Source organism: Megalops cyprinoides, chromosome 7 (assembly GCF_013368585.1).
Source record: "Megalops cyprinoides isolate fMegCyp1 chromosome 7, fMegCyp1.pri, whole genome shotgun sequence".
NCBI classification, from domain to species: domain Eukaryota; kingdom Metazoa; phylum Chordata; class Actinopteri; order Elopiformes; family Megalopidae; genus Megalops; species Megalops cyprinoides.
In genome coordinates, this window is record NC_050589.1 from 34,333,840 (window position 1) to 34,349,204 (window position 15,365).

Genomic DNA, 15,365 nt, shown 5'->3' on the forward strand with positions numbered 1-15,365 from the left:
TCTGTATTGACGGCTCTCAGCAATGTGTCTGTAATGAGAGCGGTCAGTAATGTACGTCTGTGTGTCCTTTCCTCAGGTACGAGCGGGAGCAGGCCATCGTGCGCGAGGAGCTGGCGAGGATCACGCGGAGGGAGAGGGAGGCTGCCCGGGAGGAGCTGACCGTGGCCATGAGACGGGAGAGGGCCAACACGCGCGCCGAGGCAGAGAGGGCCAAACAGCTGGTGAGCTGTCTGCCCCCCCCCCGCACCACACAGGGCACTCTGCAGCCCCCAACACAATCTCAGACACTCTAACACTCTATCAATCTCTAACACTCATGTGTTATTTACTGGCCTGGAGGTCTGTACTGAGACAGACCTGCCTCACGGATTTGATTATACTGACTTAGGCCATAAGAAAAGGCACAAGTTTTTCTCAGCGCTGAGCAACCAGATTCACTAAATAATCTTTTCTGAAGGTCACTGCAATCTACATTTTGGTATGTTGGTAATAATTTGTCATTTGCAGTTTTTTCTTTTTGGTTTGGTTTGGTTTGTTATGTCCATATTATTATAATAATAACAAGGATGACCTGAAACGGAACCCTTAATCAGTTGTAGATTCTGGAGAAGTTGTGAGTAACAGGTGTAGTCAGTTAGCTGTGGTTTTGAGCCTCCAAAGATGGTGGTCAGCAGCGTCAATGTGAGAGCACAGCCTGCCATGAGGTCGTTAAATACAGATCGGTTAGTGGTACTGATGTTACATGAGGACCACCCACTGTTCCTCAGTGGTAATTCCAATTGCCTGTAGCAACATTCCTGACAAATAGTCTGACAGAGATGGTTTCTGAAAACCACTCCCCCAACCTAAAAAATATACACATGGTAGCTGTGTTCATGTTAAAAAAGAACATCTTGTCCGTGAATTTTCCCCTTATTTGTGAGTAGAGGAATCTGTACGCCTGACACCGGGCCAGTCTAAGGAATCTTAATCTCTCAGCATGTGATCCTCAGAGAGGAGGAAAGGATCTGATAAGATTAGAGAACAGCATTCCTCTCGGCTTCGAGTTTAAAAAAAAAACATGTCGTGTGCTTTCTTCCTCAGTGCCTGAGGTTTCCACTCAGCCTGCTGTCTTGTTAACTGAAGAGGCTGCTCTACTTTTTAACATTGAATCGGCAGCATGCAAAATAAGCGGTCCTTTATGAACCAGCCGGTGAAGTGCACATCCAAAAGCTAATCCTTGCTTGGCAACCTAAAGGTGTTTCAGGTGTTCACACGGGCACCTAGTCATCTTCTCTGTTGAAGCTGAAAATGTGAAGAGACATATATGTGACAGTGCAGTCGGTACCTTGGTAACAGAGGAGTTTGTTATTTCAACACCACCTCAGGCAGCATACCTGTAAAATTTGACAGCAGAATAATAGCAGGCATCCAGTTACCAGTGGTAGGTTTTTAATAGTGTTTATATAAGTATCTAAAATCCATATTTAGATACATCTTAGTAAAAGCTAGGTGTAAAAATTGACAAACTGTAATCATAAATTACGTTTTTTGTGAATTTACTTCTAATATTGTCACAAGATTATGAAAAATGTGGAAATTACTCTCTTAAGATTTTTTCTTAAAACAAATATTTCTTAAGTCATTTTTTTTGGTACATGCATGTTTTGCAAAATACAGCATATTTTGAAATATGAAAAACCCAGCCCTACACCTTTTTGACACATTGCTTTGCAAAATCACATAGCTACGATCTGGAATGTAAAACATTGTTTAACACTTTCGTAGTCACATGCAGTAAGCTAACATTGAAATGTGACTTGTGGTTAAACTCATTGGTTTGATTTCTGGCCCACAGACGTGCCTCGTTGTGATGTGGACACGCAGTGTGTGACACACTGCTATGCTAAACTGATTGTCTCTTTGCGGCTTTGCCTCAGTGACCGAGTCAGTGGTCTGACACAAAGGGCCGTGTGCTGCTGGGGCCCCTTTGCGAGCCAGGGGGGCCCGACAGGACGTGCGCGCTGGCTGATCAAACGAGAGCCAGCCTCTGAGAGCGCTGTCTTTGATACGGCGGGAGGCGCCGACCCGGAGCCGCCGAGAGCGGCCGCATTATGCAAATGGCTGCCTAATGGATGGCGAGGAAGCGCGGCGGAGATGTCTCGGCTGCTGTAACGAGCCGCGGGTCGGCCGCGCCTCCCTTTTAACACGCCGGATTAGCACAGCTCGGTGCCGACGCCTCCCGCGGCGCGGCGTTTCCATGCTGTCAGCACTCCGCTGGCCTTGACCTCTCCCGAGTTCTCCCTCCGAGTTTTTGTCCGCTCCACTGCTTCTTGAATCTCGTCGAATTTCGACTGTGGAGCACATGAATGATTCCACCGCACTTTATGTTAAGGTCCCAAAGACTAACCAATAATTAACACATTATTAAAACTTTGTTGACATTTATTGCGCTGCCTGTCCTAAGTCGACATTACGCACCTCGTACACATCACCTCAGGTCAGGCACTGCATAAGAAGTGAACAGGCTTTATGACGTTGATTGATATTCAATGAACATTCATTGTATCCATTTATGAAGGGTGAATAGTATCTACCTTAGGACAGGCCCAACAAATCAATTAATGTTAATAACAGGGAACGCAAAACAGTGACAGGTATTGTAAAATAATGAATGTTAATAGCATTCATTAATCTTAATAATGTTTATTAACGGATAATTAATGTGACTTCGGTATAAACGGATCCCAGAGGTACTTCACCCATAAAAAGGCGAGGTGGTTTATGGCTGTAGGAGAATTCATACAGTAGTTTCAGGATGTGTCAGCACAAATTATCATGTCTGAGGCACCCACGTGCTGGGTTTTTAACTGAATTGGCTAGCCGAGTGGTGTAATAATAAGAATGATAGAGTTATAAATGATCATGCCTATGAATACAGCCTAACAGTAATGAAGTGTGCCAGAGCAGATGGGCTCGAGCTGTAGCCCCGCCCTCCCTGTGTATGACATCATTGTGATGTCACAGCCTGAAAGGCAGCCAGCTGTAAATCTTTCAGTCAGTAGGGCAGTGCTTCACACCTGACATGGTGTTCACAGCCTGCGTTTGCGCAGTTTGAAAACACAGAGCTCTCTCAGCCCTCACACTGCGTTCTCAGGCCCGTAAAACACTCTGTTATCTCAGTCCTAAAGCACGCCCTGCGTTCTCGCAGTTCTGAAACGCTCACAGCGTTGTCGCAGTGCTAATTAATAAGCTTGCTGGGTTTTCCGCATCCTCATGGCTTTGACGCTTATGCCGTTCTGGTGGTCCTGAGATGCGTGCTGCACATTGGCCACCGGCTTCAATCGATTGAGCTTAAACGGTGAGCGCGTAAACACGGCTGCTTTGGCTGGTTAGGTCAGGACCGGGCGAAGTTTCTCTTCGCAAATCAGTGTCAAAATTTCAACAGGCTGAAATTGCTCTTCAGATTGCATCCAGCACGCCCTCCCCCCCTGCCCCCCCACCCCCCCCGACACCCTTCTCCTCAATCCTTGATGGAATGTGTTTTCCGTGCCCCCCAGGTCCCCGGGGGCCTGTTATCTCCAGTGTGTGAGAGGTAAATTGTACCCGGAGAGTTTCTTGAGGATTTAGATAGGGGCCCGTGTTTTACACGCAGCCCCTTTCTGTAGCTGACTGGTGAGACGTGTTGTTGGCACCTTATCTTGCCTCTGACACACACTGGACATTAATAGAAATTCATTGGAGCGGCGCGTGCGGGGAATGTGCTATCAGCCGGCGAGCGGAGACTCCTTTGTGGGAAGGTAATTGCAGTTTAACCCCTCCGGAGGCTTCCCTCGCTCTCTCCGGAGCCTGATTAATAAGGACGCTAATAACAGTGACCCACCCCTCCCAGTCGCTGCCATCCATGCTGTCGCCCAGCAGCTGCCCGGCAGCTGGAGACCCCTCCCTCTTTCCATGCCTCGCAGTCCTATCAGAGCGGTAACATAATGAGCTGTCATGCTTTCTCTGTGATTGGCTGGTCTGAGACAGTCAGTGTTTTGCTGTGGAGAACAGTCTTTTGATTGGTTTATAGAAGTCAGTGTTTGATAGTACATGGTAGCTCCACTTCCCTCACAAAGTCCCACTGTGCCTCACTGTTACTGCCTTTTCCACCCTCTAGTGGTAAAACAAAGGTATTGTCATTAGCTTTAGGGAGCTGCTCATTCAGACACTCACTCAGTCAATGAGTGAGGTACACTACAAGATCTTGTAGTCCGTCAAAAATGATCATGAATTTTTAGGGGGGGGTGGCAGTGTAGGATAGTGGTAAGGAATAGGCGTTCATAACCGAAAGGTTGCTGATTCAATTCCTGCTAGAACACCTGTACCCTTGAACAAGGTACTTAACCCAGAATTGTCTCAGTTAATATCCAGCTGTATAAATAGAATACATGTGAAAATTATAATCTACATAAGTTGCTCTGTATAGGAGCGTCTGTTAAATGACAATAATGTAATAAAACGTAATAGAATGTATGTTATGATGAAGGAAAGAAACTCCCTGAATCTTGCTGTTGATCGCAAACAAGGTGGATTTGAGTGTTCGGGTTGCCACTTCGTGTGGTGTGTTAAACTGACGATCCCAGTGGGAGCGGCCCCTCCCTGCATGTGCAGTACCCCAGCCCCATGTCCCTGAGCTGCTCACAGCTGGCACTGTGTAGTCACATTGCGCCCATCGCCCTGTTAATGAGAGCGGCCTCCGAGCTCACCGCTCCCTCTCCACACGCAGCCTTGCAGTCCCCCATTACAGCTGTCAACAGATCCACCCTGTGTGGCATTTAGTTAAATGAGCCTTATGAGTATTGAATGAAGACTTCTGGGATCTCCTCTTTTCTCCTCTGTGCGCTAAGTACATAATAATGTGCGACTATGATAATAACGCTCTGGAATTGCAGTGGTGGCCTTTGTTTTTCTGTAACAAAAGCCGATAGCCAGCCTGTCCGTGTTGCTCAGGCTGCTTGGTTGGGGTGGCTTTGTTTTTGTTCGAAAGCTCCGTGTAGCGAAGAAATGGGACGCTTTGTTATTTCTTCAGCAGATGGCCTTATCAGGGCGACTTATGTAGCGTACAGGATCGCTTCCCTAACCGGTACTCCACGCTGTTGTTCAGACCCTTTTTGGCTCGACCCTCTTTGGTTTTCGTGAGAAACGGCGTGCAGCGGAAAGCCCCGTGACTAGAGAACTGGAGAGGCTAAGCTTCAGTTCTTCATGAAACCAGGTTATGGTCGCTGGCTTTGAATTGACTGGGTTGCTGCGAGCCGACGGGATACGCAGGGCGCCGAGGCCGGTGAGCAGAAGCACAGCCGAGGCCCTCCCGCAGACCGGCCCGTGTGAACCATGGGGGGGGGGGCTGCGGACGTCCACCTGCCCGCCGCTGACAGTAACAAACTGTGATTACGGCAGACCCGTCTCCCGGCCGCTGAGACGCGAGCCGGAACAGGAACAAATGGATAACCTGACCGAGTCTGACAGCCGGGCTCTGACTGGAGGGAAATTACAGTAAATGTCAAGTACTCCTCTTCAGACGTATTACCTCAGTCCACTTCAGCGCCCGGGTTCTGTTCGAAGTTCCCGAGTGTGTGTATGTATGAAAGTGTGTGTGTGTGTGTGTGTGTGTATGAAAGTGTGTGTGTGTGTGTGTGTGTTTTTCGGGGGGGCTTTGCTGACCCAATTTGTTGCTGTAACCCAGAACTAGTAACCTTGGAAAGTAGTAAGCTCATTAGTAAAGTAGTTAATCTTACATAGAACTTAGAGACATGCATTAATAATAAATTAATTATTTGTGCATTAATAATCATTGCACATTATTGCAGTGGTAATGTTCTGTGGCTTTGGAATATTTGAATGCTGCTTTTTCCTTAGCGATGCATGAAACTCCATCCTTTTTGGTGTAAACAAAGAGCACTGTATTCACTCATACAAGAAACATTGACAATGATTGACTGTTATTTTATGCAGAATTCTCCATTAATATTGATGCGAAAATGCAAAACTCTGGCTTGTTCTTTTCTTAACCTACGAGCATTTGAATACCGATCCACATAATCGATTTTTTTATTTCATGGTCGAATAATCATTCATCTCTTACAGACCTGAGACATGATTTATATTTCCTGCAAGGAAACAGAAGGTAACAACGGATGATGGCTCAAATTATTATGTCTGAGTCATAGTTGCGATTTAGTTGCGATGTTTAGCACCAAAATACAACCATTCACAGCTGCACTCTTAACTGTGTAGTGTACGTGAAAGTGAAACTGAGGTGTTTAAGCTTTTAGAAAAGGCACGAACTGCACTGCCTGTGGTTGCTTTATATGTGCATCTACATGAGTGCTCCCAGTTACTTGAGTGAAATGAGTTGTTAATTGAGTGTGGCACTGATTGCTCTCGTAAAACATCTGATAATATTTGTTTTAAAGCACAAAAGTTGAAACGGAGGCGTTAAGGCTCTAAGTGAATAGAAGGTTGTGTCAACGCAAATGATAGCCATTGGGAAAAATGTGTTTACATTTTTAGAGAAGGAGTGTTCTCAGAGTCACCTGTCACTGTTGTATTTATTGAGCATGTGTGGTTTCGTCTGAGCTTGGTCTTGTCTAGTTTGTTTTTCGGTGGCCCCTTATGTGAGAGGTTTTTGGCCCTGCAGACCCTGTAGAGTCTCTAACTCTGAGCAGGAGCTGTGTGTTCTGACTCCAGGGGGCGCTGTCCCGAGGATATCAGAGCTGACAGGTTAGATAAGACGGTGGAGAGAGTGGAGAGGAAGCAATCCTTAGGTGCAGTGTTACCCTCCCATTAGCAAGCAGAGCTTATCATTACCGTTATTATTTTTTCAATTACTTAACTCTCCAGTTAGATGTACATGTTGCGCTATCTCATGTTAAAGTGAAAAATGTATGGTATTTCCACCTCTAAGCACTTGACCTATCATTTTTTTGTCACAGAGAACCATGCTCTGCACATTTTAAGAGGGTGCGCATGAATTCTGGGAAAGAAAAACGCCCGTCGTCTTGTGCTCTTTCATGTTCACACCAAGGCTGATGCAAGAGCTCTGACAATCTGCAAATATTCAGACGCTCAAGACCTTCAGTTAAAAAAAAAAAAAAAAAAAAAACAATACAAAAGCAAAACCCCACTGTCTCCCTTTCCACCATTCAAAGCAAACGGCGAGCTTTAGCTTTCACTTCCCCGTAGTGCTGAATATGTAGATCGCCTTGGCTCTTGCGTGGACGTTGTCATGGCTCTGAAAGAGCGATTTGCTTGTAAGAATTGAGGATGATTAAAACCATTTCCTTGGCAGCCTGTGACCTTGTCTTTGAGGCGGCGGCGTCCGAGAGGTCTCTGGCAAAGCCGACCTCCTCTTTCCACCCGTCCGCTTCATCCCGCGCTCGCGCCTTTGTCTTTTTTCTCTCGATCTGCCGTTCTTTTCTTCTCTTTGCTCTCATCAGCCTTCTGCCAACACCAGCGCTCATCCAGCGAATGGCCTTTAATTGTCAGTCTTCAGAAGATTAATTTCAAGGGGGGGGGGGGGTGACGACCAAGGGGATTTTTCTTTTGGAATTGCGTTAATGCTTTTCCCAGTCTGTCAGCAGACGAGGTGATAAGTCACATTTGCATTAAAGCTCCTTTTCCTTCTGATTCATTAAAAATCTCTTTCATTTACATTTCCCAGGATAGCTGTTAATATCACCATACAAAAGTGTCGGTTATTTGCTTATTATTGATATTTGTGCATTGTAATGGAATCACTTTCAGAGAGTACTGAATGGTTTGAATGCATACAATAGGCATACTTTAAGATTCAGAAGACGAAGGAACAGTGGTTTGCCCATAGCAAGCCAGTGGGAAGACCATGGGAGCTGATAAGGTTTTAGTCCTCCCTTTGTCCGTTTCTCCACAAGATTCTTAGGTATTAAAGTCTATAAATTCAGAATTGTTCCTACCCTAACAATATGGTCTTAAGATATGATGTATCTAAGGGAAATATAGCAGGGTGAGTTAAATTGCTTGTTTGCCACATACTCACAGCGTGTAGAACACAGCTTTGAGATCTGTAGTTCCCTGTAGTTGCAAGTTGTAAGCTGTAGTTCCACCTGTTCAACACTAGATGGCAGAAAGAGAACATGGGTCACGCTGGCCTGGGTTGGCTCCTCTTTCATTCAGAATCAATGCGTATAGCAGACACCTTAGAGCCTGGGTGTAATTTCATTGCTTGTAGAACGATGAACAAATTCTATACCCCTGATGTCTTCTAAATAAAATGCTTGTTTGGTCAAACATCCATTGTAGCAGTCACGATAACATCCCCTTTGCAGTAGAGAAGACCGTCTTCTGTCAGAATGGGTTGTGTGAAATGAGTTGTGCATGGCATCCCCTAAGGATCTCCTCCTCCTCTGACCCAAACCCCCTCACTCCTTCACACCCTCCGCCTCCTCCTGACCCAAACCTGTAGCCGGAATGGTTAGTTAGTGCTGCCCATGGGGGGATGTCATGCAGTCTGTTGTTAGTTTAATGTCACACACAATGGATCTATGAGCTGCGGCTTCCCTGAGGAGGAAGAGGCTGCAGGGCGGATTCTCCCCTCCTGGCCCCCTCTCCAGTGCCCATTCCTGGGAGGCAAGCAAAACCTGCCCCTTCATTGCGCGCCACACTAAACATTTCATCCACAGCTAGCTCGCTACTTAGCTATGTAGTCTAGCTACTTAGATTTCCCTCTGAACGCATATTACTTTGAGTTGTAGTTGTGACTGTGCCTTTCTAGTGCATTGTAAAGCAGTTTGGGCTGCAGTTGTTTTAGCATAAATTAGTATGGTGTCAATGAATGTTTACATTATTGTTAGTTACTAATTGCTAGTATTTAGGTATACAGTCTCCCAATGCAGGGCACATAAACAAGTGAGATTAAAGTTACTGAACAATGCAAAAAGGACTACATTGGTGCTTGATAAAAGAAAAAAAAATCATATATATATATACATGTGTATGCACGCAGGCACACACACACACACACACACACACACTCACACTCCGGTGGTCATAAAAGGATTAAGACTGCGGCAGGCCCATCTCTGGTATGAAAAAGGTTTAGAAACAGTGAAGCGGAGAGCCTCCTGCTGCTATGTATTCATTGTGTGTGTGTGTTTTTTTTCCTTCTTCATCCGTTTTTCCCTGAAAGTAAAGGCGTCGGCGGCAGTAAGCGCCGGTGCTTGCGCTCGGTGCCGGAACAGCCTTCCGCTCATCCCGCGAACCAGGAACCCGGGCTCCGATCCTCGAAAACCTTGTGAAGGCAAATCCCTTTTGCTAAGAGGCTTGCAGCCAGGTGCCTTGCTGAGGCACGGCGCCTCAGGGCGTTCGCGGATGCGCCTTCCCTGCCTCCCCCCGCATTCCCGCCCGGCTGACCCGCTTCCAGGCGGAATTTCGAGGTGCCCCGCACCCCCCCCCCTCCCCCCCATCATCTCCCCTGCCCTTGTTAGCCAGCTCGCGGAATGGCGAAGGCGGGCGCCGTGGGGACCGGCCACGGCCGGCAAACAATGCTTATCAAGATGAATATAGATCACGGCAGCGGCAGACAGCGCTGTCAAGGTTAAAATGAAATCAATTAAGAGGAGTGAAGGGATGTTTAGCGGCGGGCTCCCCGGCGGCTTCCCCGCCTCACCTTCCTGTTGTCAGCTGTCAGGTGTGACAGATTGCGGAGCCCTGCGTGGGGAGACGCCGGGGGCGGAGCCAAAGCTCACAGTGAGGGGGGGGCGGGGTGGGAGGGGAGGCTCGTGGGTCGGAGTGGGTCCTAATGTCGTTGGGTCTGTGGCTGGGCCGCTGAAACTGCCCTGTTGGGGACGCATGCCCGACCAGTGTGTGAGAGATGATTGTAATGTTCAGGAAGCAAAAGCTGATACTTTATTTATCATTATATTCCGCTGTTTGTGTTCTCAGAGTTTCTCTTAAATGGCCTGTTCTTGGTGTCAAGGAAGAATTTTTCAGCGTTTGCCAAAGTGGCTCTGAGCTTTCTGGTTTTTTGATTCCTTTTCAGGCACCTTGTGACAGCGCAGGTGTTAAAATGTGCTGTAGAAAAACATTCTGATTGATCGATTAATCAATGGATAATGATTGATTGTAGTTAATTATTTGTTCAATTATTTCTTCACATTCACATTCATTTTCCTTCTCTCACCGTTTTGCTGCCAGTGCTTGTGAATCCTTGTCCCAGTGTTCTGAGTACAGGCTGTTCTGTGGGCCAGCCCTACATGACTTTGATACTTTTGTGATCATACTGTGAGTTTCATTTCCTTGTCCCGGTGACACTGCTATCTGGCAGGTCAGGGCTGTAGCCTGTGGGAGAGGCGTGATCCCCTTGACGATGCCACCCTGGTGGTCGCCTCGCGCGCCCCGCAGCTGGGGCTTCTGGATCTCGGCCGGGCTCAGCCATGCGTTCCAGAAGCCTCCTTCCTTTCCCGTCTCAGGGCGGCCCTGCGCGAGTAATCCGGCTCGTGAAATGAATAGTGGCTCTCAGATAAGCGTGCGTTATCAGTAATTGTAATCACAGACTCAACATCTTTTTGCATGTAAAGCTGTTAAGCCCCGCTCTCCCAGCTCGCGGCGGCCGGGATGCCGGTAATTGCCGACGAGTCGACCGCGGGCCAGAGGAGATCTTATCCCCGGCACGCTCCGAAACGAGCGCGTTCCTCATCCCCGCTCTCCAAAAGGTTACAGGTAAACACAGGTGCGGTGGAATTAAGAGCCGAGGACTAGGATCAGGGCATATTATAAAAATCTACTTTCTGTTTTTTCACCAACACTCCTCTGTCACCTCCAGTAATTACTAGCTTAGTGTTGTTCATGACGTGGCTGGTGTTTTGATGCAGGTTTGGTTTCATTTTTAAATGACATTCCATTGTTGACATTTAGCAGACGCTCTTATCCAGAGCGATAATATAATACTTATATACAGTAGATTACAACGTTATATACAATTGTGTTATTGAGTAATTGGATATTTGTAACTGAGGAAATTGTGTGTTAAGTACCTTGCCCAAGTGTACAATAGCAGTGCCCCACTGGGGAATCGAACCCACAACCTTTTGGGTACAAGCCCTGCTCCTTACCACTGCGCCACACTGCTCTCCCTGTTTGTGGCCACACTGTTTTGATTATTACTGATGATACAGTAAGTCTTCATGACAGCGTTCCCCGGTTGCCCTGAGATATCATGTAAACCACATGTTTCAGAATACTTTGAGCAGCTGATTTGGTGCTTAATATAATAATAAATAATAAAGCTTTCATAGCATTTATGCATGCGAGCAGCCATGGATCATCAGCGTTTTCTCTGTTGAGGCATCTAGATAAGCGGCGGAACTCTTGTGCCGTGCCAAGCTTGATTCCACTCCAAGCATAACAGCCTGCTGAAATGATTTGTACCTGTGCCATAGCATCTTGTTATTGTCATGTTTAAACTAGGTTCTGTTCCTCCTGCAGTAACTGTTTATTGTAACTTTGTTCCAAGTAAAAATTCACGTCAGGCCACACTCCCTGTTTCTGCCCCATTATTACTGAAATATGCATATTAATCCCTGCTTTATTGAATTATTACTTAAATCTGCGCATTAATCATGTGTTTAATGTGTTATTATTTGAGTTATTACACCCAGTGAGTGTTTTTTTGTGCTGAGAACAGTTCCCCCTCTGCACATTAGCTGACAGTATCAGCACAGAACAGTGCTCTATAGTGCATTTGCTTATTCAATTAAAGGAAATCTCTACAACCATGATACACAGTCTCTAGGGCTACACAACAGTGAGGATGTGAGTGATGTGTCGGTAGTTATGCAACAACCATCAGCAGACAAGGTCCTGCATGTGTGTGTGTGTGTGCGCGCGCATGCGCATGTGTGCATGTATGTGCGTGTTTGTGTGTGTGTGTGTGCGCTCAAAGAGCTCCCTCTCTCTCCCTCACTTCATTGTTTTCCATTTATCTGAAGTTATTTAGATCTTTTTACCATCCATTGCTGACTTTCATGGTGGTTTGATTTGCCTTAATAAAATGTTAAATGCTTTTTTTTTTTTAACCGAGGAAGGGGAATTATTAATGGAGCAAATCAGAAGTCAGTGGGCCATTCCCTCCTCCTCAGACAGCTTGCAGTGGGGGCAATCAGTCTCATTATTAACTGCTAGTTTATGGCGTTGCCCCGGAGCTGTGTGCACTAAATAAACGCATTAAGCACATAAACAGGGAGCGAAGGCAGCACGGGACAGAGAGGCACATATCAGATGGCAGGAGGGGGAGAGGGAGAGGGAGGGGGAGGGGGCGCGCGTGTGGAGGGGCACAGAGTGCCTTTCGGGTCTGTGTGTATCTGTGCCTGCACCTGTGAGTAAATAGGTATGCTTACACTGTCTATCCAGCTATCTATATTAATCAATCTACCAGTGTGCGGGAGCGTGTTCATTTGTTTCAGTTTCTGCTGATCTGCCCAACCATCATTTGATCCATTGATTAATCAGTTGTTTATCAGTCGATGCAGATAGACATAAAATCGTCTGTAGAGCCAAGCTAGTCTATGGAATCATTTCTCCATTTAGCTGTATGTGTAGGTACAGTGTGAGAATGGTGTGTTTAATTTATACCATCGTAGTCTTAATTATTATCTAGGAAGAGCATAGTGAAAAAATTTTAATGGCGGGAAAAGTTGTGTTGTATATTCACATTGCGTTGCATTATTTATTAGCACATCTGGGTAGACTTAGCTTTGTATGGCTGTGCATAATATCCACAAATACAGCAGTTGGATTATCGGGATATGTTTATCAGGGATGTAACGTCACTGCCTGTCCCAGGATTTGAACATGCAACCATGTGGTCACAGACCCAGCTTCCTATCTACCGCAGCTCACTGCCTGGGTGACAGAGGTCACACCCAAATCCCAGCCCTTATATTTCAGTCTGAATTGTGTTTCATCAAGCAGGGTGAGGCGTGTAGCCTGAGGCACCTCTGGCTCGTGAGATAGAGGCACAAACACAGAGATTTGGGTGTGGATTTACCATTCCATCCACCGCTCCTGTTCGGGGCTGAGCAGCCCCCACAAGTGCCACCCGCTCCCTCACAACCCGCAGCATCCTGGGGGTGTCTCTCTTCCAGCACTGGCGTTCCCTCAGTGGCTCCTTCTCTCCGAGACTCATCCTCTCTTTGATACCACGCAGCTCCTTCAAATCTCCAAGCGTCGCCTCCCTGCTCTCGGCAACCGTCCCCACGGTAACCCCCCCCCAACCCTTTAAGAGCAGATTGACTTCTGCCCCACCCCTCCCGGTTCAAAGTTTTATTCAAATGTTTCATTTACATAGAGGTCCATTTGCATAATTGATTCTGGGGGCCGGGCGCTTGTCGCGGGCCCGGTGTGGAAAGGTTAAGGCCCGTCCTTTCGGGTCGGGGTGCGCGGCCCCCGTCTCGGCGTTCCGCGAGAACCCGCTCGCATGGCGCTTTGCTCCTGCTCCTGTCAGCCCCTGCCGGCTTCCATTCAGCTTGTTTGCTGAGTTAGTGCCCAACAGATAACCAGGCGGAGACTTATTTATTTGAAAACTGGCAAAGCGGGCTTCATTTCACGACTTATCTGCGTAATTCATGCTTGGCTGGGTATTATCTGCGGGCTGCAGATCCCGAGCGCGGCACTGTGGGAAACATACGCCCATCAGATTGTCTTTGCCTCCGTGGCAAATTAAAAAGGGATAAACAAGGAAGTGACAGGGTCTCGGCGTGGGTGAAGGGGAAACCTGATTAAAGCTGCGGCTCCGTGCGTGCCCTCTGTCTGCTGGTCTGGGTCAGGGTTTGGTAGGGGGGGTGATGGGCCAGGTGCTTGCATGCGAGTATGGGCGTGTCTGAGTTTGAGGTATATGTGTGTGTGTGTGTTTGGGGGGGGTGGGGGTCTGAGCTTATGGTGTGTGTATGTATGTGTGTGTGTGTGTGTGTGTGTATGCATGCATATGTGCACATGTGTGTTGGTGTGTCTGAGTTTGTTTGTTTTCATGTGCGTGCCTGAGAAAGTGGTGACAGGAGTGATTGGGATCCTGAACAGAGCACTTCACAGCTGACAGGAACAATACATTTTTGGGACCAAAGAGAGACTGAAAGGCTCAATTCACCGATCTACACGTCCGTGGAACAGGAAGTGAAGTGATAGGAAATGGCAAAACAGCAAGGCCCTTGTCCCTACCCCCCCTCCCCCCAACCCCCCTGCGTCAGACAGCCGCTGCAGCGCCTCCCTCTGTGGAGACCGGAGCAGTCGGGCGCTAATGGGGGTTTTATTCGCTTTTTATGTCCTCATTGAAAGGCCCCTAATTTTGTGCTCCATGGGTGCGGGCGGAGGGACGGCTGTAATTTGTCCCTCTGGCTGTCGGAGGCAGAGGCGGGAATAATGGCGCGGGGACGGGTTGTGGGGTGGAACAGAGAGAGCGCAAACGACGGAGCGTCCCCGCGAGCGCTGGGGCGGGGAGGGGAAACAGATGGCGCCTGGCGCTACGGCGTCACACCGCCCCACTCAGCCGCCCTGCTCCGCCGGCCCCCTTCGCCGCCCCCCTCCGCCACCCCACTCCGTTTGCTATATGCCTATTTTTCATTTAGGGAGGGCACTGGGCTCGTTTTGCCGCCGGAGGGGGTTTGCGCCCTGCCCTGTCCCAGAGGCGGAGGCAGAGGGCCGGGGAGACTGACACTGAGTCTTCCTCTAGGCTGCAGGGAGCTTTAACTTTGAAAGCAGAAGTAAAAATCCATTTGTGTAATTAGACTCAGTGTCGTCTGAAGGTGACTGAGTCTGACTTTGTGAAGAGCGCAGAACAGAAGTTCTCATTCCTACACTCTGCTGTGAAGAGCACAAAAAATACACAGTTATCCATATGTGTGTGTGTGTGTGTGTGTGTGTGTGAGAGCGTAAAGGGTAAAGGGCCTCTTGACTGCGTGTGTGTTGGTTTGCCTTGCCCATGATAAAGGGTCTCCTGACTGTGTGTGTGTGTGTGTGTGTGCATGTGTGTGTGTGTGTGTGTGTGTAGGGGTTGTGACTTGCCTATAGTAAAGCGTCCCTGACTGAATGTTTGTGTTTGCGTGTTTGTAAATAGCTACCTTGCCCATGGTACAGGGTCTGCTGTCTGTGCTTGTGTATGTGCATGTGTGTGTGTGTGTGTGTGTGCAAGTTTGTGTGTGTGTGTGTGTGTGTGTGTGTGTGCGTGTGTGTGTCAGGCTTTCAAGTTTAGCGTGTAGCTGTCTGTGCTCCTCTCCTCACTCCACACTGCTGACAGAGCAGGAAATGATGAAAGTCTGAGATCTGTTACAAGGTGACTTTGGGGGCCTTCAGACAGGGCCAGGATACTGTTTCCATCA

General features: G+C 47.7%; 1 protein-coding gene across 2 annotated transcripts in view; it reads left to right on the forward strand.

The window, feature by feature from the left end:
* The window catches only part of chchd6a (coiled-coil-helix-coiled-coil-helix domain containing 6a), a 68,219-nt gene that overhangs the window by 5,069 nt on the left and 47,785 nt on the right, over positions 1-15,365 (forward strand). For both annotated transcript variants that reach the window (XM_036533945.1, XM_036533946.1), the window contains exon 4: positions 77-221. In XM_036533945.1, the coding sequence (XP_036389838.1) occupies positions 77-221 (145 nt within the window). The remainder of the gene's footprint in view (positions 1-76; positions 222-15,365) is intronic.